The 25503-nt window shown below is 34.6% G+C and overlaps 1 protein-coding gene across 1 annotated transcript; it reads right to left on the reverse strand.

Moving 5' to 3' along the window:
• Window positions 1-2980: 2980 nt before the first annotated feature.
• Window positions 2981-23838, reverse strand: LOC136030232 (pre-mRNA-splicing factor SYF2-like). The gene is made up of 5 exons (XM_065709053.1): window positions 23725-23838; window positions 14100-14240; window positions 12432-12556; window positions 7027-7194; window positions 2981-3298 (listed from the first exon to the last, which is right to left on the reverse strand). The coding sequence occupies exons 1-5, from the start codon at window positions 23782-23784 to the stop codon at window positions 3133-3135; spliced, it is 660 nt and encodes a 219-aa protein (XP_065565125.1). The 5' UTR covers window positions 23785-23838; the 3' UTR covers window positions 2981-3132.
• Window positions 23839-25503: the final 1665 nt, after the last annotated feature.

Here is a 25503-nt window from a genome sequence, read left to right on the forward strand (position 1 = left end):
TTCAAGAATCATATTCATAATCTTCAATAGCTTATGACTGACCTCATAACCATCATATTTGAGAAGCTCATTTACCACACTATCAACATCAATCCTTTTAGTACTGTCACTAATTCTTCCTAACAAAACAAATCCCCCTTCAAATCCAAACTATCACACCCTTTTCATTCTTTTCTTTATCTTTCCTTGTAATTCTACCACGGTTTAGCACATTTTTTAAATCTTACACCCATCTCTCTTATCACTAATTTTGGTCCCGTTCTTATCTTTAACTGGGACAGGTCCAGACTGACTATTGCCTCTCAATTTATTAACATGCCAGTACAACATATTACTATTATGCCATCTGGCTATATCTCCAGATCTTCGAAAATTTTACCACTGTGTTATAAAGTTCAAAACAACACGAAGTGTAGCCACGGCATAAAGTATTTATGCTCCACTTTTAAGATAGGCGGGTCTACTTCTGCTTCTTAATCTTTGATTTTTTCATCAATCATTGGAATTTGGATTATTTAGGCATGGTAAGGGGTATATGACTTTATTATTATTTTATGCACTAATTACCTGCAGTTACTTTCTTGTAATTACTAGTAGTTTGAGTCAAATCCTGCACCATTTGTATGCTTAGAACCAAATAAATTTAATCAATATTTAACCTGTTTCTTTTTCTCAAAAACTCAACAAGGTTACGTCTCCTTCTAATTAGTTTAGGCAGCCTCGATACCAAGATACTATCCATTGTTATTAAGAATTTAATAACTTCATAACCTTTAGCGACAATAGAGATCGCGCATCTCACAGAACAACCTTACTTTACAACATATGGTGGCAAAGGCGAATTAAATAGGTGAATTGAAACTGAATATTTGTGGGCATCAAGTCATGGCTAATTGTAGAAAAGCCAAGACAGATAGTCCAATTGAGCGAAGGCAATTCTGGCATTAAACCCCCTTATTAGGATTGTATAAAAATGATGGTAGTTCATTTGTTGATATATATGTCTATCTATTATCTGTCCATGCTTGATTCCTAAGGCAATAGAACTCTAGATAGCCATAGGCAACAGTCAAAGGCAAATCCAGTTGAGAAGGCAAGATATGTTCTTTAATTAAATCGAGGATGGCTTTGTTAGAGGGGGGAGGGGAAATCAAAATAACTTCCCTTACGGTGATATATGAGGCATAAAGAGGGGCCAGGTCCATGTTTCACAGGATTTGAAAACCAGTCCCATTAATGGGTGGAAATATCAAGTGTTATGTATATCCACCACCTCCTCCTGCAGAAAATAGTAGGGGCAAACAGCGTTAGGTAAAAAATATATAGAAAAAGCTATCGACAACGGGGGGGGGGCAACAAGTTACCAATCAAAATAGACCATGTAGAAGAAGATCCAGCTGTTATTGCTGCGGCAACCATGTTGTGGTTACCAGAGCTGTATCGTACTTAGGACCTTTATGTAGATTAAAATGTTGCGATTTAGAAAAAAATTAGTGAGTCACTTATTTTATGGTGTTTTAAGATCGAGGGTGTTATGGTGTTTTAATTCCCTTTATGGTGTTTTAATTCCCGGACCTGCGTTACAGGTCATAAGCTTACAATTTTAGGAGAATTTTCCTTAAAATTTAGCATAAGAGATAGGGAAGTTCCTATTAGAACAATAGTATGTAAGCAGCTACCTTTCCAGTGCATTCTACGAGTAGGCGCGATAAGCAAATATAGAATTATGTGGGATCCAATTGCAGAAAATATTCCCCAAGTCAGACCCAAATACTAGACAAATTTGTGCGGCATCTCAAAATAACAGCGAAACTCCTGAATATAGTTTATCAAATTTAACAATGAAAAACGGACCTTAGGAAGGGCTTAACAAATGGACCTTAGGAAGGGCAGGAAAGATTAAAATACAGATATAAAATCCTTAAACATTCCGGAATTGAGTAAAAATCTTAGTAGTCAAAAGGAACTTGTAATGATACCTCAAAAACGAGAAAACTGTGGAACGACAAAGACTGAATTTTTAATGCCTTTGAGTAAGCTCATTTTCCAGAAAATATTAAAACCCAAGTAGAAAATATTTATGGGAATATAAACGGATTTTTGCAAGACATAACAAGGTTAACAAGCTTAATTACACACAAACACCTACCGACGGTCCACAGATGAAGAGTCAGACTCTTACCTTCAGACTCTTACCTTTCAATAGGTAACTTTAAACTCAAAAATTTTATTTATTTTGAGTCAGCACAGATCGAATTCTTTTCATGTATTAATTCTTATCAAAATTCCTTTTTAGAGACGGATTACTATTAGCCAGAGTCACTTCTTACCGACAGTTCGTTGCTATGAACAGTTTGATTTCATTTCGTCCCTATGGTTTAGTGACTTTTCCACATTTTGCAAAGATATCCGCGCATCTTGGTTGACTTTCTTGTTTTATATCGTTTGTATTTCTGTCTCTTGTTTTGTTTCTAAATTTAACACCCATTTACGAATAAAATGAAAAAAAGATCCCCCCCCCTTAAATTGGCTGCTCTAATCATTAGAAGAAAACACTTTTGGTACCCTTTAGGATGTAAAATAAGGGAAGTGGCTTGTAAATTCCAATATTCGATGAAAATAAATAAAATAACAAATACGTCGAAATGGTACACGTGGGATATCTAATTTAGACGGAACCAAACTAGGGACAACATTTTAGAGGTACAAATTCCACCCTAACCCCCTTTATCAGAGGGAAAATCTTCGAAACATGAAATATTCAGGGTTGGTACAATTCAAGCAAGCAGTGGAGGAAAAATTTTTAGCAATTTTTTTGTTCTTGATATGTTTTTTTCCCATTTCAGTTCTTCACCGCATCTTCTTTTACACAGTTCTTTTACATTTTACGATCTACAGACACAACTAAAGGACCCATTCACCTCAACTAACGGTGCAATGATAGCTTCTAAATTAATTTTAAAATAAGAATGACAAAAAATTAAAGAAAAAAACAATTGTTCATTGTGACAAAATTGATATATACAAACATTCAAACAATTATTAAGCAAACATTGATCAAAGCATTAAACAGTACGTTTGTTAGAGTAAGACTAAACATAAAAAATGAAATGATAGGTTGGCCAGATGAAATCAAATAGCTGTTCCTCTTTCGAGATTTTGCTTGATCTCCTTTGTGTAGTTGCCATAAAATCTTTCCAACTTTTTGTTGAATCTTGCATTTCTTTCATTGATGTAATCGATATCTGCATCTTCATCATATTTCCGTCGACGGCTAAACTTTTCCCTTTTTTCTACCCTGGAAAGAGGAATACAGTTACTGCGATAAAACAGAAGGTTATGGTGACCTATTAAGAGAAAGTGCTGCAAGTGAACGACTAAGCCTTTTGAGTCGAAGCTACACTTTTTGGACAAGTGAATTTTCTTACTTAGATATTGGGCCAGGGACCCCAGCTATTTCAGATAAATGTCCTTCTATTCTTTTCATAGTCCAGCATTTTTTTTTTTTTTTAGCTTTCGTTTCCCTTTTTCGTTACAAACTTTTTCAGGCCTTAAGCTGATTATCTAAGGCTCAAAGAAACAACACATGCAGTACGATTAATCAGTTAGGCTAGAAAGATTTACGTCTTTTTGTATGAACGGGAAGTTCATGGATTCTCTTAAACAGAATTTTTCGCCATTTACGATTGGTAAGAGCGCTTTAGAAGGGAGGTACTTGTATACTTGTATATGTGCCAAGAGAAGGCTTATTATTTATCATTTCGTTAATTATTTTTTTTAGTATGATTTTCTATGCTTATATTTCCTGGCTATTGTTTTTTCTTTATCCACTTGGTTATAACGCAGGGGTCACGTCTCTCCAAATAGGCTCTCTAATTGTGACAGACTGAGGTGGCTACTGAGTGTATGAAATCGAGGCAGTATCAGCTAAGAGCGATTTTAAGTTTAAGTTTTCTCCAGAACAGTTATTCCGCAATGTACTAGCAGTCTCCTCGTAGTTTCTATAGTTATTTTCTTTAGGACTGAAGTGTTTGCCTCAGTAATACTACTTCCACTCTCTTAAGTCTATAACACTTAGCTTCACAAACTTTGTCTCTACATAATAAAGTCAAGGAAGTTGAATCGTAGCAGGGTTTATTTAAGGCTACTTTAAGGAATACTTTTGGAATAAAAGAAACGCATTACAAATTGAAAATTTTTGTTCTAATTGTTGAGTTATTGTTACGAAAGAAAACGCTGTAGTTCCTTTCTCTTGAATGTATTAACGGCATTCGTGAGTTAATCGAATGGAAGGGAACATAATGCATACTGAAGAATTTTTATGACAAAAAAAAAAGTTCAACCGCACTAGGGGTGCCCAATGACGAGAAGGCAGCCTCCAAAACAACCAAGCCGATGTTGCATTTGTGTAATTGCTGTAGAATGCTCCAAAGATAAGCCTGTTAAGCGTCAACTACTTTTTTTGGATATTTTAAAGTTTTTCAATTTGTTAGCATAGAAGGTAAAGAAACAATACTATCAATTTTTGAAAATGAAGAATTCAGTGCCACTGAGAGGAGAGGAGGTGGGACGACACAAAGGCATACTTTGTACCTCAGTCACGAATTTTTTTTTTACCTTAGACGAAGGAACAATCTGAAGTAGTATCTAATTGTGTTTCGATTATGACTCCACTTCCTACTACTGTTAACCAACTAAACTGCTAACTGTTAACCTACTACTGTCCCCAATTTTCTTTAATTTTGGCTTTGCATGGCAACTCTTTGCGTTTTGATTATGTTCTTTTGTAAAATGTATGCAAACTCCTTAGGAAAAGCCTTAAGTTTGAAGCTCTCACGATTGGTCACTGATTTATTCTTTGCGTTGTTTTCTGTTCATGAATAATCATTTCTACTTTCTAAAATCTCAGAGCTATCCCATGAAAAACTGAAACAAAAACCCGAACGACAAAGTTTCTATTTCCGAATTATTGCACTCACTGGGATATTCAGTGCAACTGTATTAAGGGGAATGGCCTCGGCTCACCTTCCCTCCAAAATTTCGTGATTTCTACGATTTTTCAATAGCTTCTAACAAATTTTCAGAAAAATTAACTTTGGAGGAAAGATTCTTCTTTAAGCTAAGTAAGGTCAATAATATAATTGAAGTTAAACGTCAAGAAACCCTGTTCTTTGAAAAACAAAATAGGCAAAAGACGAATTTCGCTCAAAATAAACAAGCACGCAGCAGAAATAAAAGATGGAAAACCCCTCTGTACTGGGTGATTTCAATTTTGGAATTAGAGGTATGTGTAATTTATGAATTTTAGACAACAGAATACTTCACCTATTGTGCTACAACAAACAGGAACAAACTGTTAATTGGCACAAAAACGAAATAAAGTTGACGGTCATAGTGTGCACAACAGCACACATAATAAAGAGTAAAGTACTTAATGTCTTTTAAGTCTTCTTGCATACAATTAATGATAGAAATAAATTTGAATGAAAACTCAATCGCATTAATCATGGGATATAAACCCATTTCTTAGAAAGAAATTTCAGGGCACCAAGCTCAGTTTTGCGTTTTTTAGTGCTGTAGTGGCACAAGTTTTTTTTTAAATAAAATCGAAAGTTCAATAATTAAGAAACCAATAGTTAGAAATCAGGCCACATGAATCTAGGCCAATCAGAAAAGATTCGAAAGAAGAATTTTACATAGTTTTTAGCAACTTACATGAATTTTGAAAAAGAAACTGAAGATGCACAGTGGCTTCATGACAAAGAGTAAGTGTGAGTATTTACACATAATATGGACTCTATAGAAATTATACAATTGTTCATCACTAAGAGTTTTCATAAAAAAAGGAGAGAAAATTAAAGCATATAGGTATACAAATGTCATGAGAAAAGCTTAAAAAACTTCGGAAAAAAGGCCTTTAAAAAGTATGTGAAGAAACCCTCATAAAAATCCGTTGCAAGAAAAAAAATAAATAAAAATTCAGCCGTCCAGAATTGTGAACTTAGAAATATTATGGAAGCGTGAGGCCTTCATAACAGACGTTGAGCACCAAATTTGAAGAATCTGACCTCTATAAAAACTTTTACAAATCTGTATCACCAACTGTGCTCAGAAGTAAAATAAAAACACAGCGAGATAAAAAGAATGTCCGAGAAATTTTGAAAAATGTCAGAACAAAAGAACATAAAAAGTAAGGTATTTAAGAATAGGTCTATAAAGATGAAAAAAAGAAAAGCCTCTCGAAAATCCATAGCAGGAGGAAAAGAAGAAAATTTAGTCATCGAAACTTTTGAATTTTGAAATATTACAAAAATAAGAGGCACAGGCTTTATGACCCAAACAGCAAACGTAAAAATTTTCCCTCTGAAGAAATTTTACAACTTTATATTACCAACAGGGTTCATAAGGAGAATAATAATACACAGAAATGCAAATGATGGAAAAATTTTTAACTAAAGATATCCGAGACTTGACTTTCCCCATGCGTTACTAACAAGTCTATCTTTTGGCCAGAATCGCATATCGAAAAATTTCTTCACTATTTCAAACATTCATACTAAATGACCTTTATAGCAAGTTTTAATAAAATTGACTTAGGGCATGGGCAATGCATGTTTAAATAAAAATATCCTATAGTTATGTTTGAATCTCATATTCTAGAGTTATTAAACCTGATTTGATTGGATTTGTATACAGTTTTTATTCAACGCAAAATGTTTTATTAGGATTCTTCCAAAGCAAGAATTACAGTTTTTGAGGTGTAAATTCTTTCAATTTTTTTCTACTTTTATTATTATTTTGTGAAATCTTTTAGAAATTTAGTGTTTCGTTTTTCTTCGTTTTCCTGTTGATAAAGGCTACATCGAGCTAAAATCTTCGGAAATTACTTAATTTGTTTCCACTGTCGAAAAGTCTTACTCATTATTTATAAATACAGCTGTTTTTGAATAACTTATAGATGGAAAGACAGTATGACTTACAAAAGTACTTAGACTATCCAATGATCACATAAAAAGCAGCACTTACTGTTTTTCCAGATCTTGCACCATTCTATCAATTGCTTCTGGCGTATCTTTATGCAGCCCTTGCACAATGGTGCTGGAATTAGCATAAAAAGAATCACCAAGCTTTTCTCTCTGTCGTTCGTAGGCCTCCATATCTGGTTTTATCTGCTTCGTGAGACGGTCATATTGTCTAAGAAAGAACAAAAATTATAGCAAAATTTGGTAGAAACTGAGCTAGTTCAATGGGAAAATCAGGCAATATCTCCGTCCCATAGAATAAGTAAACGTAACTTGAAAAAAAAAACAAAAAAACAACTGTTCCAAGATTCTCGACATAGGCACATATAGGTCCGAGCCGTAGAAAGGGTATTAAAAAATTTTTCCGGGGAAAGGGGGACAATGCAATACAAATACAAAAAAAGAAGCATGAACAATTCAAAAAAGGACGCCGTTAGTTCCATATCTTTCAAAATTTTCTTTCCGTCCGACTAATCTAAGGGGGGGTATACCCATCCTACTTAGTGTGCCTGTATGCTTGAATAAGGAATAGATAATATAAAAAAGACAGAAAACCAAAATGATATTTTTTCAAAAAAAAAAAAAAACAGAGATATTCGGGCCGCTTCCAGCATCCCTTTTTGATCGTAAATTAAACGTCTCTGTCATGCCTAAATCACATCAGACATTTTTCTTCTTCTAAAGCAATGGTCAAAAATCATTTGATGACCGGTTTTAATGGGGGGGGGGATCAGCATGGCAATACATCCCACTTTCCCCATGATCTACATAGGCCTAATGACCGTCCCTTTGAGAACAGGTTAGAAACAGAGTTGACAATTATATCCAGAGTGAGGAAGTGTCAGCGTCAGACACAAATTATAGATATGAAAGCGACGATATAACTAGCATATAAAAAAAGGAAAAAAAGTTTACATCAGTAGCTCAAACCATGTGAAGTATGTTCAACACCAGTTACCCAGTGGACATGTCAGTATAAGAGGCGAAAGCACCATGTCCATTGGTTCTTACATATCATGATTTTAAGAAGAAGCAATAATTTTCGTTGGTTCTGGAAAACAACATGGAAAATAGCTTCCAGTTGAACGTCTGACAGCTGATTTTCAGTTTACCGTCAGGAAAACAGCAAGGAGAAGTGTTGTTTACATAAAAAGCAAGCTACGATATAAACGATGATTAAACAAACGCTTTGCAGAAGATAGCACTTCAAAAAATAAGAAGCTATATTTGTTTACTGGTGATAACAATAAAAAATAGCATTTGTTCTAGGGGGACATTGACCACCCTCCCTTCTTTCCGACCCCCCTAAGAATTAGATTATATTTTAAAGTTTAGCTAATTACTGATTTTTTTTTTTTACTAATACGATTTAGAATATACAGGTTAATAAATAATTAGACAGCAATGCATATTCGAGATGTAATCGAGTCGTACTAACCACCTTCAAAATTAACAAAAAAAAGTTCTTTTCCACAAAAGAAGAATTTTCAAAGAAAAGTGAAGAGCTACATTAAACGAAAGATGGGCAAAAATGAAGTCAAGTAGCAATTCTAGTGTAACTGAATACTAATCACTATCAATAAATTAGTAAAGCCCAAGATTGACAGATATTACAATAAATAATCAAATCAAACTTGAAATGGACAAAAACAACCACAAACAGGAGCAGGGCTAACGCCCCTTATGTCTTCTTTAGACCAGAATGTCAGTTTGCCCTTTCCTGAAAATAATTTGTGCTTTGAGTTGTGTTTTTATTTGTCAGAAGATCAACGAAAAAAAAAAGACTATCAAGAGAGAAAATCACAATAATAACCAAGAATACTGAAAAGAACTAATGCAGATTGACAGTTTGATATATTGATATTTATTCCTGAAACTCTCAGTAATTGTTGTATTTAGAAACATTATAAAAGAGAAAATATCTAAAAGGTTATTTTTTAAGTTTGACTTGATTATTTGCTGCAGTTTCTGTTCAATTAAGGTTTCACTTATTTGTTGATAGTAATGTATGTTCATCTTGGATAAAAATATTGCATTTAGATTTAGTTCAATATACCCCTTAACATACCTGGAATGTTTCAACTTCATACCCTTAACCACCCCTGAGGTGTTGCAGATACACCCTTTTGACAACCTGGATTCACTTTTTGATTTAACGTTCAACATCTCCCTCAACATGCCCTGAAATTTTCAACTTTATACCATTAGCCATTCCTAAAAATTGTAGATGCTCCCTTTTAAAGGTCTCAATGCACAAAGTTTCTTTTTAGTTTAATACTCCCCTAAAAATATTCTGAAGGTTTAAAATTAATAAAAAATAGCTCTAAAGAATTAAAATTAACAAAAATAATCTTGGATGTACATAGTATTTTCGGCTTAGCATAACATCCCCTGAAAGTTCCAAGGCAATACCCTATTCTGGTACTATTACTACATATGTTGCATCTATACTATTTTGACAACCGGAACACGCTTAAAATCTTATAAATTAGTTCAATAGTTGTAGTAGTAGCAGCACTACGAGTAGTAGCGGTAGTTATATCAATAGAAGTAGCACTAGCAGTCACAGTAACAGTCGTGATTGCAGTAGTAGTCGCAGTCACAAGTAGTTGCAATCGCATATAGTCACGGTCGCAGTGGCAAGTAGTCACGGTCAAAACGGCAAGTAGTCTCCGTTACAGTGGCAAGTAGTCGCCGCCATAGTAGTAAGTGGTTGCAGTAAAGTCACAAGCAATTGCAGTCATAGTTGCAAGAAGTCACAGTCCCAAGTAGTCGAAGTAGTCACAGCCGTAGCTAGTTACAGTCGTAGCTGCAAGTAGTTGCAGTCGCAGCCATAGATAGTGGAAGTCGCAGTCTCAGTCACAATTAGTCACAGTCGCAAGTAGTCGGAGTCGCAAATAATCACAGTCTTAATTAAATGTAACAGTAGTCACAGTCGCAGGTAGTCCCAGTTTCAAGTAGTCGCAGTCGCAAGAAGTTATAGTTGAAATTACAAGTAGTTGCAGACGCTGTTGTAGCAACAACCGCAAGTAGTTGCAGTCAAAAAACAGTCTCAGTTGCAATCGAATGTAGTCGCAGTTACAAACTTACACAGTCGTAAGTAGTCGCAGTCGCAGCTATGACAGTAGTAGTAGTAGTAGAAGTATCCACAAAGTGTCTCGTGGTAAGTTCAACATCCCATTCGACGTGTCCTAAAAGTTTCAACTTAATACCCTAAACCATTCATAAGAATTTGCTGATACGTCCTTTTGAAACCTGCATACTCATAGTGTGTTCTGATTTAGTTCAGCATCCTCCTCAACATTCTTCGAAAGTTTCACCTGAGTATCCTTAGTCTTAGTGGGAGTAGTAGTGTGCATAGTGGCTTTTTTTCCCCTCAATATCCCAGTCAATATGCCCTGAAAGCCTCGACTTAATACTCTAAGCTGTTCCTAAGATATTGTTAACGTGCCCTTTTGACAACCTGTATGCATATTATGTGTTTTTATTTAGTTTAACATCCCCTAAACATTTCCCAGAAGTTTCACCTTAATACCCTCAGCCTTTGTAGTAGTAGTAGTAGTAATATGCACAGTTTCTTTTAGTTAGTTCAACAATCAACACACCCTGAAAGTTTTAACTTATTATCCTAAGTTGTTTTCCAGATATTACTGATATGTCCTTTTGAAAATCTGAATGCATAAAGGGTGTTTCCACTAAGTTCCCCCTCGACATTCCCTGGAAGTTTTACCTTAATGATCTTAGCCGTTTTGGAGACCAAGGATCAAACATACCCCCAATCCCAGTAAAACAAGAGCTAAGAGCTCATATGGCACTTGTTACGAGGCAAGAAGAGCTAAGAGCCAAGAGATCATATGGTATGAGCTCTAACAAAATTCTATGAATCAATAGATTGATTTAAAAAGGAAAATAAGAGGCTTAATACCGGTCAGGATTTAAAATAAGAGCTCTGAGTCACGATGTCCTTCTAAATATCAAAATTCATTAAGATCCGATCACCCACCCGTATGTTATAAATACCTAATTTTTTTCTAGTTTTTCCTCTCCCTTTAGCCCCCCAAATGGTCGAATCTGGGAAAACGACTTTATCAAGTCAATTTGTGCAGCTCCCTGACACGCCTACCAATTTTCATCGTCCTAGCACGTCCAGAAGCACCAAACTCGCTAAATCACTGAACCCCTCCCCCCAACTCCCCCAAAGAGAGCAAATTCAGTACGGTTCCGTCAATCACCTATCAAGGACATTTGCTTATTCTATCCAACAAGCTTCATCCCGATCCCTCCAATCTAAGCGGTTTTCCATGATTTTAGGTTCCCCCACCCCAAACTCCCCCCAATGTCACCAGATCCGATCGGATTTAAAATAAGAGCTTTGAGACACAACATCCTTCCAAATATCAAATTTCTTTGAGATCCGATCACCCGTTCATAAGTTAAAAATACCTCATTTTTTCTAATTTTTCAGAATTGACACCCCCCCCCCCAACTACCCCAAAGAGAGCGGATCCGTTCCGGTTATGTCAATAATGTATCTAGGACTTGTGCTTATTTTTCCCACCAAGTTTCATCCCGATCCCTCCACTCTAAGTGTTTTCCAAGATTTTAGGTTTCCCCCTACCACCCCCCCCCCCCCGATGTCACCAGATCTGGTCGGTATTTAAAATAACAGCTCTGAGACATGATATCCTTCCAAACATCAAATTTCATTAAGATCTGATCAACCGTTTGTAAGTCAAAATACTTCAATTCTTCTATTTTCTCCGAATTAACGCCCCCCCCCCAGATGGTCAAATCGGGAAAACGACTATTTCTAATTTAATCTGGTTCGGTCCCTGATACGCCTGCCGAATTTCATCGTCCTAGCTTACCTGAAAGTGCCTAAAGTGGTAAAACCGGGACCGAGAGACCGACAGAATTTGCGATTGCTATATGTCACTTGGTTAATACCAAGTGCCATAAAAACCTACATGTGAACAAAGGACAACTTGTATAACTTACAGCCCTCGGCCCAAAGAGTTGTAGGATGTCTGTAATTCTCAGAGCTATGGTTACTGATCCTTTCAACTATTTTGAACAAGACGGATATTCGACAATTCTGAACAAGACAAATATCCCAAAGTTTTGGCCAGATGTCTTTGGGGACAGTTTAGCAAATAGGGGCCTAAGAGTGGGCTCGTTGCCCTCCAATCACCATTGAATCTTAAAAGGGGCACTGGAGCTGTCATTTTCCAAGTCCAAAGAGCATCCCCTAAAGTTTCTGCAGCAAATCCTTCCATACGAAGTGGCCTGGGAAAAAATAATAATACACTGAAGCCTTATTGCTCTTTACTTAAGCAGCGTTATTATGCTGTCTATTGCATTAGACTTCAGCAAGTGCAGAGTCACACTAATCATTGAGTTGTAACTTACCTGACTGTTGCCTGTGTGTAATCAGAGAAACCAGGATCCGGATTTTTCTTCTTTTTCTTTCTTTCTAATTTTTCAGCTTCATCTGCTCCAATATCAAGTAATTTGACCCGATCATAGTCCTCACCCTAAAAATAACAATTTATTTTTAAAGCTTTAAACCGTAAACAATAGTTTGACCCTAATACATAGAAACATTACATTATTAATGTTACTTATCAGAAAAACTGAAAAAAAAAGCTTTTTTGAAAAATGTACACAGTTAGAGCCAGTCATTTCTGTTTTTGACAAGATTCTGTGAAGCTGGTCCAGAAAAATAATGAATTGATCTGGATACAGGATAGTTTCACACTAATGAAGTGAATTATATGGGAAGGAAGTATGTCGAGGAATCCAAAGTTTACAGGAGGAACAAAAAATGAAAATCAAATAATAATTGTAAATTATGTCCAATACTAGCTTTTTAATAATCAAACCACCTTCATAAATAATATTATCAGATTTAAAAAAAAAACATTTTCCTTCAAAGAAACAAACAGCAGTTCTGTTCACAGATTTATGAACAGATGAGAACAATTTTACACTTTGGGACTGAATTATTGCTTTAACATATGGAGTTACCTGCACACAGGGGGGGGGAGGAGAGGGGAAAATCTCCGAATGTTTGTCAATTCCAAAACCCTTCCCAAGGATAGATAATCCATCAATTTAAGGGTTGAATCTGTTTGAAACTATGCATCCCACCCAACCCTTTCAAGATAACAGGGTCAAAATAGGCAAACAAGTTGTCATTTCATTTTGCTCATCTCTTTGTGTCATTGGTGAATATGAATATGTTTCCTTTGTGCAGCAGAGCATTTAACAAGTATATGTATAACACTTTTCTTTAGGAGATAAATTACTGTCTATATATATTCCGCCCTTTTATCACATTATGCATAAAAAAATTGTCTTTTTACCTTTTCAGCATGATGAGGATATGGTCCCTTTTAGACACAATATAGTTTTAGCCCATTTTAACGGCTAAACCTATGAGAGAACTATTATTTATCAAGCTACTATCTACCAAGAAAAAATAGAGCAATACAAAAAAAAATATCAATATATGAGAAACTAAAACGAAATTGAAAATTAAACACAGCTTTAACACATAAAACCGAGGTTTTTCCCCTGGATTCTTTCTAAACTTTTTAATTCCAGAGCCCCCCTATCCCCCCTAAAACTCCTTCCTAAACTCATATTTTGGAAGTATCAACATTAAAAGTTCTTATGGTTCAAACTATACAGGTAATTAGTATTGGAAGTTGACAAGGCATGTTTTGCAGCAAGCAAAGGCCAAAAGCAGAATAAGGAGTTTGTACAATCAAAATACTATCCAATTGCTACATTTTAATTTAATTTTTTTTTAATATTAATTCGAAAACTCAAAGCGTTCATATCTTGTATCATAATTTAGACTAATTGAAATCATTAGAAACCTGATCAGTATCGGAAAATCTAATACTGATCAGTGTTAGAAAATGATATGAAATCATTAGAAACTCTCTGTGCGACATTGACAAAAGCAAGTACTGCAGTAAAAAAGGGGCATAAGGGAGAAAGTGTTTACGGAATCCCTTTTTGTTTTCTGGATCACCCTCATATTTACTGAAAAAGGAGATAAAAACAAACCCTTTCAGTAGCTTGTTTTCTTTTTTCTTCTTCTTGAAGTGTCCATTCGGCTCTCTGCTTTCTTGCTTCAAAATTTGACGGTAATTTCTTCCTTCTGTCTTCTTCAACCACTTCTTGATGGTTTAACTGTCTTGCTTCATTCTAAAAAAAAAGAAAAAAATAGAATGAAAAAATGTTCATCGCCATACAGACAGTTGGGAATGGGCCCACTCTGAGTATTGGTCAAAAGACAACATTCCCTGGAAAAAGTGAACAATATTGACTTAAAAATGCGCTTTTCACTGATCTTGCACCCCCCCCCCTTCCCAAAGGATGGACCAAACCCTGTCTCCACATGTGTTAATTGCCATATGAAAAATGTCTACTCTTTCCACTTCAGCTAAATGTTACCTTAAAATATATTAAATCACGTTTTGGAGTGATTCAGGTTTTTAGCACCCTGTAGATTCACTTCATCTATGTGATTGCATAAAAATTACCCTGCAGAATAAAAAAAATCTTATGGAACACCCAAAATTATGCAAATTTTCAATTCATGCGAATAATGTTACCCCCTTCCCACCCACCCAAAATAACACAGTAAAACAATTATCAAAAGTTTATCGCGCAAGAGTTCTGACGACTGAAAAATTTGACTGCATATTCTACTTTTTCAAAGTTTAAACTACAATCCGAAATTTGATTCTTAAACAGAGAAACTGAAAAAAAAACATTACAAATATTCCTAACATCCGCTAATAATAAAACTATGCCAAGTGAAAAAAAAAGGTGAAATTTATTCAAAAAATGGTTTAAAAAAGAGATTTTCAAAGAAAAGTAAAGAGCTATATTAAAACTTAACACAAGGAAAAACAAAGTAATATATTAATTTCAACTTAATACAAACAGAGATCACTATCAATGAACAAAGGAAACCCAAAAACAGAAACTAAAATAAAATAGTCAGCTCAAACAGATAACAAATATTGCTATAGGTGAATAGAAGCCTCCTAAAAAAGTACATTAAAATGAATTATCAAGTCAAATCTAATACAAGCAAAAATTACCACAAATAGGAGTAGGGCAACCACCCCCAAACCTTCCAAAGGTCAAAGTGCCATTTATATTATACTGGAAACAATTTGTGCTTCAAGTATGGTGTTTTTATTTATCATAATATCAACAATAAAAATCAAAAACTAATATGTAAAATGTGAATGAAGAGAAGATCTTGCAATAAATAGGTCAGAGTATATGCTTAACACAAGAACAATAATGTATAAAGGGAGTAGTATTATGTGAACTGTTGTTACTCCTTAAAAACTCATATTTGTCCCAGCAGATTTATCTGATTAGCCAAGCTGATTGATGTAGGTTATCTATAAACAACAAAAATTAGAGAGCCTAGAGCCAATCCTTGTGGAACTCCGAATAATGTCTTACTAGCGTTCAGCAATTATTCATACAACATTACATCTTGGTTCCTATCACAAAGAAAAAAAAAACTTAGAAAACTGAAAAGCATTCCCATGGATTCTGTATATTGAAAGTTGAAGCAAAAGAAGGTTACAGTTAATATCATCAAATGCCATCACAAATCAAGATAAAACGCATCTGCTTTGTAGTCACTATTCAAAACAATTACTAATAATAGTAGTCCAACAACTTGATTTGTTGTCCTTTTCTTCTGAAACCCATAGTGAATATCGCTTAGTAAATTTTTATTTTCGATGATTCATGCATCATGTTGCGAATGTCTAATAATCTAGACATTCCAAAATTTTGATACTGGTCAATTATTATCTCATTTGTTTATATCACCACATTTAAATTGTGGTGTAGCTGGAAAATGCTGGGAAACCAGCCTTGATAGAAAGAATCACTAGCTAGGGAATTTAACCAAACAGAAATTACTGGGAAAATGTCTTATCTCATAACTTCTAAAATCTCTAATCTGTATTTTTATGTGATGGGGTCCTACTGAATTACTAAACAGACTATGTAACAAACTCCTAAGCATCAATAAATCAGTCAGATTTGAAGCCAAGTTAAGTAAGTGTTAGGAATTAGGATATTGTTAGCCTCAATTGGGTGAACGAAAGGTTTCTTTCAAGGAAAGGACATGACAAATTCGCCAACCATAAAATCTTCAGTAATTATACGGTTTCACTGCTCTCCTAAAAAAGATGATAAAATAATAGCATTCTCATTTCATGCTACTAACAAGCTCCATATAATGATGCTGTTCAATACTGTGAAATCTGTATTTGCTTAGTTAGCAAAACCTCGCTTCAAAATCCATTTTCCCCATTCATTTTCAACATGTCTTGCATCTAAAAAAAATGTTAACAATTTGTCACTGCTGCTCCATCAAAAAATGGTGAACCTTGTGGAAAAATGAGCATGGATTGAATAAACAAAAAAAGGTTGCAGTTTCATTCATTAGAAGTTTTTCGAATAAAAGTAAAGAGCAACATTAAAGCTCAAAGCAAACAGGGATCGTCCTGTATTTGAGGAGCACTGTCACCCACTCAACCTCCCATTCTTTATGTCAATGTTTAACTTGTAGATAACAGAAAGCATTTAAAAGGGAAAAAAATTGATTCAGTTGGTAACCATAGGAGATATTTTGACTCATTGCCTTTCAAAACACTTAAACTAAAGTGTTATTGTTTAACGCAAATGCAAACAAATAAAGCCATTCATTTTCAAAGCATCATGAAAAGGAAATTACATAATATTCCTTTGCCTATTACAACATTTGTTCTTTAAGCATTGATGAAAAAAAAAAAAAAATCAAATTTAGCACAATGTCAGATATTGGGTTTTGTGTATCACACCAGTTTGCCCTGTGTAGATTTATACTCCAACTAAACCAATAAGAAATATTGTTTGCGTATTTTGAAAAGTTTGAAATCGTTTTTCACCTATTACCTTAGGGTATTCGTGTCTTGGATATTAATGTCATGTGAGGTGAGATAATTATTTGCCACTTACTGCATTGACTGTTTTATATACACGTACGTTCCCAGAAATTCACAAGCTTAGTGAATGTCGTGTTGTATCAGTACCACTCAAAAAACGCAACATTAGTTGAATATCGCAGTGATTTCCAAGAAGTCGACAATGTCAGACTGAGTATTACCGTTTTTGATATGTGATAATTATTGTTTTGCCACTGTGAATTGCATTAGATGTTAGATTACAGACAAAGATGGAAATTATTCTCGTATTTGTTTGAGAGACTTTGAATCAACTAACAGCTTCTTGTCTTTCTTTTTAAGGGGGGTCAAACTCTCTTATAATCCCTATACAATCTTATGATCTTTTACAATCTCTGTGCTATAAAATTAAAAATTATAAATTACATGCTGGGGCAGAGAAAGGGTTTAAACAATTTTTGTTTCTGATCTCCCAAAATATTTTGTATGGTAACATTCTAGTAGGGCAGCTCTACATAAGGAAACACCTTAATGAAGTAAAAACAGTACTATTCGATTCTTATTTTATAAGATATTTTATTTTCCAAACATGATAGTAATTACCCTGAAAATGCACCCCCACACCTTTACTCCAAACAACTTAATACAGCACGAACCCTCTGAGGCCAAAAAACTAAACACACTCCTTCTCCATCCCAATATATTTAAAGCATCCCTCTTTACATCCTCCCAAGCTGTTCCAATTTCCTTTAAATCCTTCCTTATGACCTCCTCCTATCCAATTTGGGGATGAACTGCTTTTTGTTTGGCCAAAAAGGAAACTCTTTGGCAATCTGTCATCTTTTATCTGCATTCTTGCACCTTGAACATTCAAAACACTAAAAGTACCAGTAGTAACATTAAAATGCGATTTTTTTTATGTAAATATTGGTATCAAAATTCTGTTTTTTTAGAGTTTTGGTTACTATTGAGCCGGATCGCTCCTTATTACAGTTCGTCACCACTGAATGTACTGCTTGATTCCTTCTGTATGCTGTTTCTTAGCCTATACTAATCAATTCACTTAATAATGGGATATCCACCATACAACTAATATAAAATATTATACTTTATATACAGAGAAAAAAAATCCTTATCCAATCATTTTATATAGAAATTTTTTTTTAGCCGACTAGGTGGCTAATATTAATGAAAGTTCTATATACATTTCAGCCTGAATTAGCAAATTAAACAGTAAAAATAGAATTAGAGATACACTATAAAATTAGACAACTAGTTGGCTATTAAGATCCCTGACATACATAAACTTTACTTTAGAAAAAGCCAACTAGTCAGCAATCAATAAATGTTCTAATACACTTATGGAACTAGCTAACTAGTTGGCTATTAAAATCTCACTAATATAAAGCTTTCAGCCTGAATTAGCCACATACTCAGCTATCCATAAAGTTTATAATAGCCTATATAGTAGAATTAGCTAACAAGTTGGCTATTTAACTATTTATTCTTGGTGTTTGTGAATATCCCACCTAATCATTACATTTCTGTGATTTGTAAGTAATCATTGTTTTTTGGCAATTTTTTGTTTAACAACTCTGTTTCCACTATACTAACAAAAACTACTACCTAAGGTTCTTAGCTTTAAAGCGGGTGCCACTAAAAAGCCTTGCTGCTAATGTAAGAGAAAGAAACTTTACCAATAATATATTCTATTTTCAGGTCACGGGTTTAAGCTACAAGCTGAATGGAAGAAGGCCAGCACAATATTTGCCCCATTGCTCCCAAATATGCTCTTTGTTTGCAAGAATCTCAAGATATTGTTCATTCTTGTTTTGTTTCAGTAAAAAATGCTATCCTTTTCTATTCAATTTTCGCCAATAAATTTTCTTAGTTTATGCATATCTTAGTGTGAGAACTTTCTGAGTTGCCATCAACATTCACTGTCTACACCTTTTCAGTTTGATTTCCACCCTCAGTGCTGTCTACTCACTAGATCTCTTCACAGCCTGCTTCTTTGCTTTTTGTGCTTCAATTTTTTCTTTTCTGCCTTTTCTTTACCTTCCTTGTAGGAGAGGCAACTTCAATCTTGGCTTTCACTGATGTATCAGTGAGCACTTTTGTTCTACCCTCCTTTCTTCCTTGAAGCATTTTGTTTTTTTTTTGGCAGCGCTGGGATGTGGTTGTACTTGTTCAGGTGTGAACAAGTGCTTTTTTTTTACTTTTCAGTATATTTTTTCAATTTTTGAAATTGAAGTCATTTATTTATTTATTTTGAGAAGTAAATATGGACTTTCCCATTTTTATACTAGTATTCTTTAAATATTGTGTTAACCTACAGAGATCCCAATAGCCTAAATTAGCCTACAAGTCCTGTTAGCCTAAAGTAAATAAACATTTCTATTGATTTTTGTAATGCTAATAGGCTACTGTGGTATGGCAAGCAAATGGAAACATATTAGCCCAGTAGAGGGTATGGACAAGTGTGCAGAATGTGAGGACAATCAGAATATAAGCACAAATGTTATGAACTGTGATGCATGTGTGCAGTGGTTGTGTGCAGATTGTCTTGATCTTTCAGAGCCTGAATATATCATATTAACAAAGATGACTCACTGCATGAGCTGTGACTAGAAATGCCCAATGTGCAAGGACAACCCAAAGAGTGCTGTAGATGCTTCTGAAAGAGCAAAAATTGTGGACAATAGCATAAAAAACTCATTGAGTAGCCTAGACAAAACAATTAAGAACCTGGATTCAAAAATCAAAGAAGCAGTTAAGGGCTCTTTCCAATTTAAAAGCTGAGCTGAAATTGGCACTAAATTTACAAGCCTTGAAGAAAGAGTCTGCTCTTTTGAGAGGTACTCAGGTGCTACTGCAGACAAGCAAGTACTGAAAGACCTAGCTGCAGCTGGGGCAACAGCTCTGGGGAAGCCCTCAATGAAAAATTTGAAAGCCAGGTAAAGACTCTAACCTATGAAGGCTGTGATAGACAAAAAAGAAGAGTAAATATAATGGTCTTTGGAGTTGATACTGAACAGATGATGCAGAGCTTCTCCATGAATCCCAAGCTAACAATTACAATCTCCCTAGTGTTCCTGTATCAAATGTCCACTGTCTAGTGAATCCAAAGGCTTCTGGAGCCCCAAACCCTCTATGCCCACCAACAACTCTGTCCCTGACTTCAAGACCAAAAACTTGATTCTCCGGAAATCATTTGAGACAAAAGGGAAAGTACAGTCCAGAAATGATGTGTCAAAAAATGACCAAAAAAAAGAGAGAAATTATGAGGAACTGCACAGAAGACAAGCAGAAGGTAAAATCAGCTTAGTGATTAAAGACAACAAGATCATCCCAAAAAACTCTCAACAGCCTGCAGTCTCCCCAGGGTTGCAGGTAATGTAGAGAGAATTGGTGCTAACCAAAACTATATAAATAGTAATGCTTATAGAGATTATAGTTTACATATGTTAAATTTAAGCCCAACATTTACAACAGATGATGAATTATTTGCCAGTGCTATGTCAAGCATTAGTAGCACAAAATCTTCAAGTAGTTCTTCTTTCTAATCTTGTTAGTCAGAGCTAAGTGGCATTAATTATGGCTATATTGTGCACAAATATAAACTGGTAGTGCTTTACAGTAATGTAGATTCCATCACCACCAAAATAGATGAAATTAAGGCTATAATGTCAACCATGCCTGAAGTGAGTGTGTTGCCTTTACTGAACCTAGACCAAAGAAGACTTTGGTGTCACTAACTGATGAAAAAATCCAGATCCCTGGGTTTACAATGGTTTGAAACCTTGTAAATCCTGGAGTAAGAGGAATTGTCTTGCACATCACATCAACCCAGAAGATAGGAACTCTTGCAAGGGTTCTGAAATGCCACAACTGTTTTTTTCTACTAGATTTCTACTTCTCTTGATAAAAAACAAAGAAGACCAGCATCTAGGCAGTGGCTTGCAAAGTTTCTAACTTGTGAATAGGCCCAAATCTGATACAAATTAAAGCTGGGATTTGAGAAAGATTGATTAAAACAAAATTTTTGCAGTCAAACATGATCATACCAGCAGCATACCACTGCTGCTAATTTTTTTCCTAGCTGCTGCCAACCTTCCCTTATCAGTATGGTACTGGGGTCTAGCTATATAATAGAAATCGTTAGCTAATTTTACTATGTAGCCTATTATAAAGTTTAGTCATAGCTGAGTAGTTGGCAAATTCAAGCTGAAATGTATATATACCTGTGATCTTGATAACCAACTAGTTAGCTAATTATTCTGTGTATTAGAAACATTATTGATAGCTGACTAGTTGGCTATTTTAAACTAAAGTTTATGTATACCTGGAAAATTAATAGCCTACTAGTAAGCTAATTCTAGTGTAGCCTCTATATATATATACATATATATATATATATATATATATATATATATATATATATATATATATATATATATATATATATATATATATATATATATATATATATATATATATATATATATATTCTGTTATTAGTTGAATAATTCAGGCTGAAGTGTATATATAGGTGAGATCTGATAGCCAAATGGTTACTACTACTACTACTACTAATAACTCACTGCAGCACCAAGCTGCCTGAGGCCAACACAGCTATGCACACTCCTCCTCCAACTTAATCTATTTAAAGCCTCCCTCTTTACACCCCCCCAAGAAGTTCCCATTTCCTTTAAATCTTTATTTATGACATCCTCCCAACCCAGACAAGGAGGACCTGCTTTCCATGTAGCCCCAGATGGTTGGCCAAAAAGGACAATCTTTGGTAATCTGTCATCCTTCATCCATAGATTGTGGCCTAGCCATCTCAACCTTTCTTTCATTTTAGCCCCAGAAAGTGGGATTGAACCACACTTTTTGTACAACCTACTGTTTGAAATATGGTCAGTCAGCCAGGTACCCAGAACAATTTGTAGGCAATTTCTCTGGAAAACATCTAGTAAATTTTCATGTGCTTTTTTGAGTGCCCGTGCTTCAGAGCCATATTTGACCACTGTCATCACTGTAGCTTCCAATATTCTAATGTTGGTTTGTAGAATTATCTTTCTATTCTTCCAAACTTTTTTTAACTGTGAAAAAACACCCTGAGCCTTAGCTATTCTACTTTTAACAATTCACTGCTCCCACCATCTTTACTAATAATACTACCAAGGTAACTGAAGCTCCCAACCTAATCAATCTTTTTGTTACCTAATGTCACCTGTTCATCTTCACTTATTCCTAGCCTTAGTGACTTAGTCTTCTTAACATTAATTTTCAAGCCTATTTTAGCACCCTGAACTTGTAAACCTTAATAGACAATTAGTTAGCTAACTCTACTGTACTGTATATTAGAAACTCTAGTGATAGCTGACTACTTTGCTATGATAAATTAAAGTTAATAAGCTATATACCTGGGATCTTAATAGTTAATCATTTAGCTAATTAATGGTAAAATTCTAGTTAATTGACGCTAGAAAGGGTTGAGGTTAGGAAAATGAAACTTTCAGGGATGAATCTACACACTAAAGTTTGTCCCAGGAAGGTATTTTGGAGCAACTACCTCCACTACTCCTTCTCCCTCTAGAGAGCCCTGACCTTTGATGACCTTTAAAAATCTGTGTATTATAAAAGTGAAACCTTGCAAAATAGATCTTCTGCTTAATTGAAGCACAACAAAATTGTTTTCAGCTTTGTAGCTTTCCTCAATTTTTTTTTCAAAAAAAAAAAAGATATGCAAATACATTTCCAAAATTTTGAAAAAAAGCATAGATATGGCTCAAAATTCTACTCAAATAACACCAATTGTATTTTCAGAACTAAAGGCAGAGAAGAAGCAACTAATAACTGAAATTGAGGTAAAATGTTGTTTTTTCAAAATTTCATTAGGCAATAGACCTGTAATGTAGGCAAATTTCAGGGCCATCTAGAGGGAGAAGGAGTGGAGGTGGGTACTTTTAAAATACCTTCCTGGGACATACGTCAGCCTGTAGACCCATCCCTGAAAGCTTCATTTTCCTAACCTAAACCCTTTCCAAGACAGCAAGAAGTCAATTAACCAGAATTTTACCAATTAAACATTTGTATTATAAAATTTGGTAAAATTCTAGTTTAGTGACTTCTTGCTATCTTGGAAAGGGGTTAGGTTAGGAAAATGAAGGTTTTAGGGATGGATCTACAGACTGAAGTAGGCTATGTCCTGGGAAGGCATTTTGAAGTACCTACCTCCATTCCTTCTCCCTCTAGAGGGCCCTGACCTTTAAAAATATGTGTATTATAAAAGTGAAACCCTGCAAAATAGATCTTCTGCTTGAATGAAGTACAACAAAATTGTTTTCAGCTTTAGAGTAAGACAACCAGTACTGGGACTCTTTGATCACTCTCCCTATTCTGGGACAGAATATTTGGTTGGATTGCAATATGTCCAATACTGGGATAAAAGACAACAGGTGTTTTGGAAGCAACCCAGAAAAATGTATAGATTGGGTGTTCAAGATTAAAGTCTTTTGTCCCAGTATTGGACATGTTGTAATCCAATCAAAGATTCTGTCCTAGAATAGGCAGAGTGATCAAAGTGTCCCAGTACTGGTTGTCTTACCCTACTAGGCTATAATAAATAATGCAAGCCTGGGGTATTAATAGCGAACAAGTTAGCTAATTTAATAATGTATATATAATTCTAATACTCTTTTTCTGTGCAAGTCCCTTAGCTGCTGGATCCTTTCTATCATAGCCAAGTTTGACATTTCACAACCATTAACTTTGAATTCCTCTGTAGAGTAGACACAGGGTGCGTTTGTTTACTTGTCCGATTACTAATCTGATTAATCCAAGCGTTTTTTTAGACACATATGACGTCAGAGGTTAGTCGGATTATCCCCACAAACGCTCAGGATTACTTGTCCGTGGGCTGGCACTTTATAACCCCCAAATAAAAAGATTATTTGAGGATTGTGACGTCAATGCTATATATTTTTTTAAATGGATAAACATGTGAAATCGTTAAGTCTAGAGAAAAGACAAGGAAACTGTAAATAATAGAAATAATCTTAGCTTTTCAGTGACCTGTAAGTAATATTATGCATATTCCTTAGTATCTAAAGGGTTTTTGGTGTTCTAGGCCTGTCTTGCATAGGCTAAGCTTCATAAGGAGTCAGAAGAAAAGTTTTTTTGTTATTAAAAAGGTTGATTCTTAGGGAGGCAGCTATCACATTGGTGAGTTAGTCAAATGTTATTATATCAAACAGGCCTAGTTTCTAAACCATCCTATAATTATTAGTTGGAAAAAATTTAGAATGATTAGGCCAATACCTATAGCCTTTTATATAGTCTATATTTGTTGAGACTGCTATTTAAACTGGATTTTTAAGATACAGTAGGGGTAAAATTTTACTTTAGCTACTTTTGGCTATCTTTGAAAGAGGTTAGGCTAGGAAAATGAAACTTTCAGGGATGTGTCTACAGGCTAAAGTATTTCCCAGGAAGGTATTTTGAAGTACCTACTTCTACTTCTTTTCCCTCTAAAGGGTCCTGAAATTTTTGGGTGCCTTATTTTTTTGGTTATCAGTTTCTTTTTCTCTGGCCTTAGTTCTTAATTATTCTGGTCTTAGACAACTCCTGTTGATTGAGCAGAACTTTAAGCCATAACACTGCTTTTTTCTAATTCTAAAAATAATCTTTTATGCCACCTCATTATAGGTTAAATATATGGCTTATATTATTTATTCTCCATGAATTTTTGTTTTATTTGATTTCATTGATGTCAGTTGCTTTCTGTTAAAAATATATTTATTTTTTTACATCAAGCTTCTTCTTTTGTGAAAAAATTTGAACTGTTTTTCTTTTTATATTCTGTATAAAATGTAAAGGAATACCTGGCCCTTCATTTCACAGATTCAACTGAAAGTATTAGAGGCATCTTACATCAAAATTCATTTGACACATTTTAATGTTTTTTTTTTTTTAGATGACATAGGACACCATTAAAGTTTTGCATTTGCTTTGCTAAAAATTGTCTTAAAAAGTGCCAAGTTTAGAGAGTTATGTTAATATTTTTCTTGCTGATGAGTATAATTTTTTTTTAAATTCCTTCTGTTTAAAGAATTTTAGAGAGATTCTGAGCCAACCATGGGTATATTGTTGTTACAAATGATTTTTCTCAAATGGGGTTGTGGAAAACAAGTAGAACATATAATTTCTCTTTTTTTATTATTTCAAAACCAGAATATCACAAAACTAAGCATTAATATTGCTGATTGTACCTTAAGTAAATACAATCCCTGATGGAGTTTTGTTGATACCTGTTTAAAAATTTATTTGTCTTAATGAAATACATATTGTTTGTGGGACAGCAATGAGCAACTATGACTTGAGTTATTTTTTTTTTTTTCAATATTTTCTTTTTTCCAAATAATTTTTGTTCTCTGGTGACATTTGTATTCCTTCCTAAGTGGCTGGCACTCTAG

The sequence above is a fragment of the Artemia franciscana genome, chromosome 1 (assembly GCF_032884065.1).
Source record: "Artemia franciscana chromosome 1, ASM3288406v1, whole genome shotgun sequence".
In the NCBI taxonomy this organism is placed as follows: domain Eukaryota; kingdom Metazoa; phylum Arthropoda; class Branchiopoda; order Anostraca; family Artemiidae; genus Artemia; species Artemia franciscana.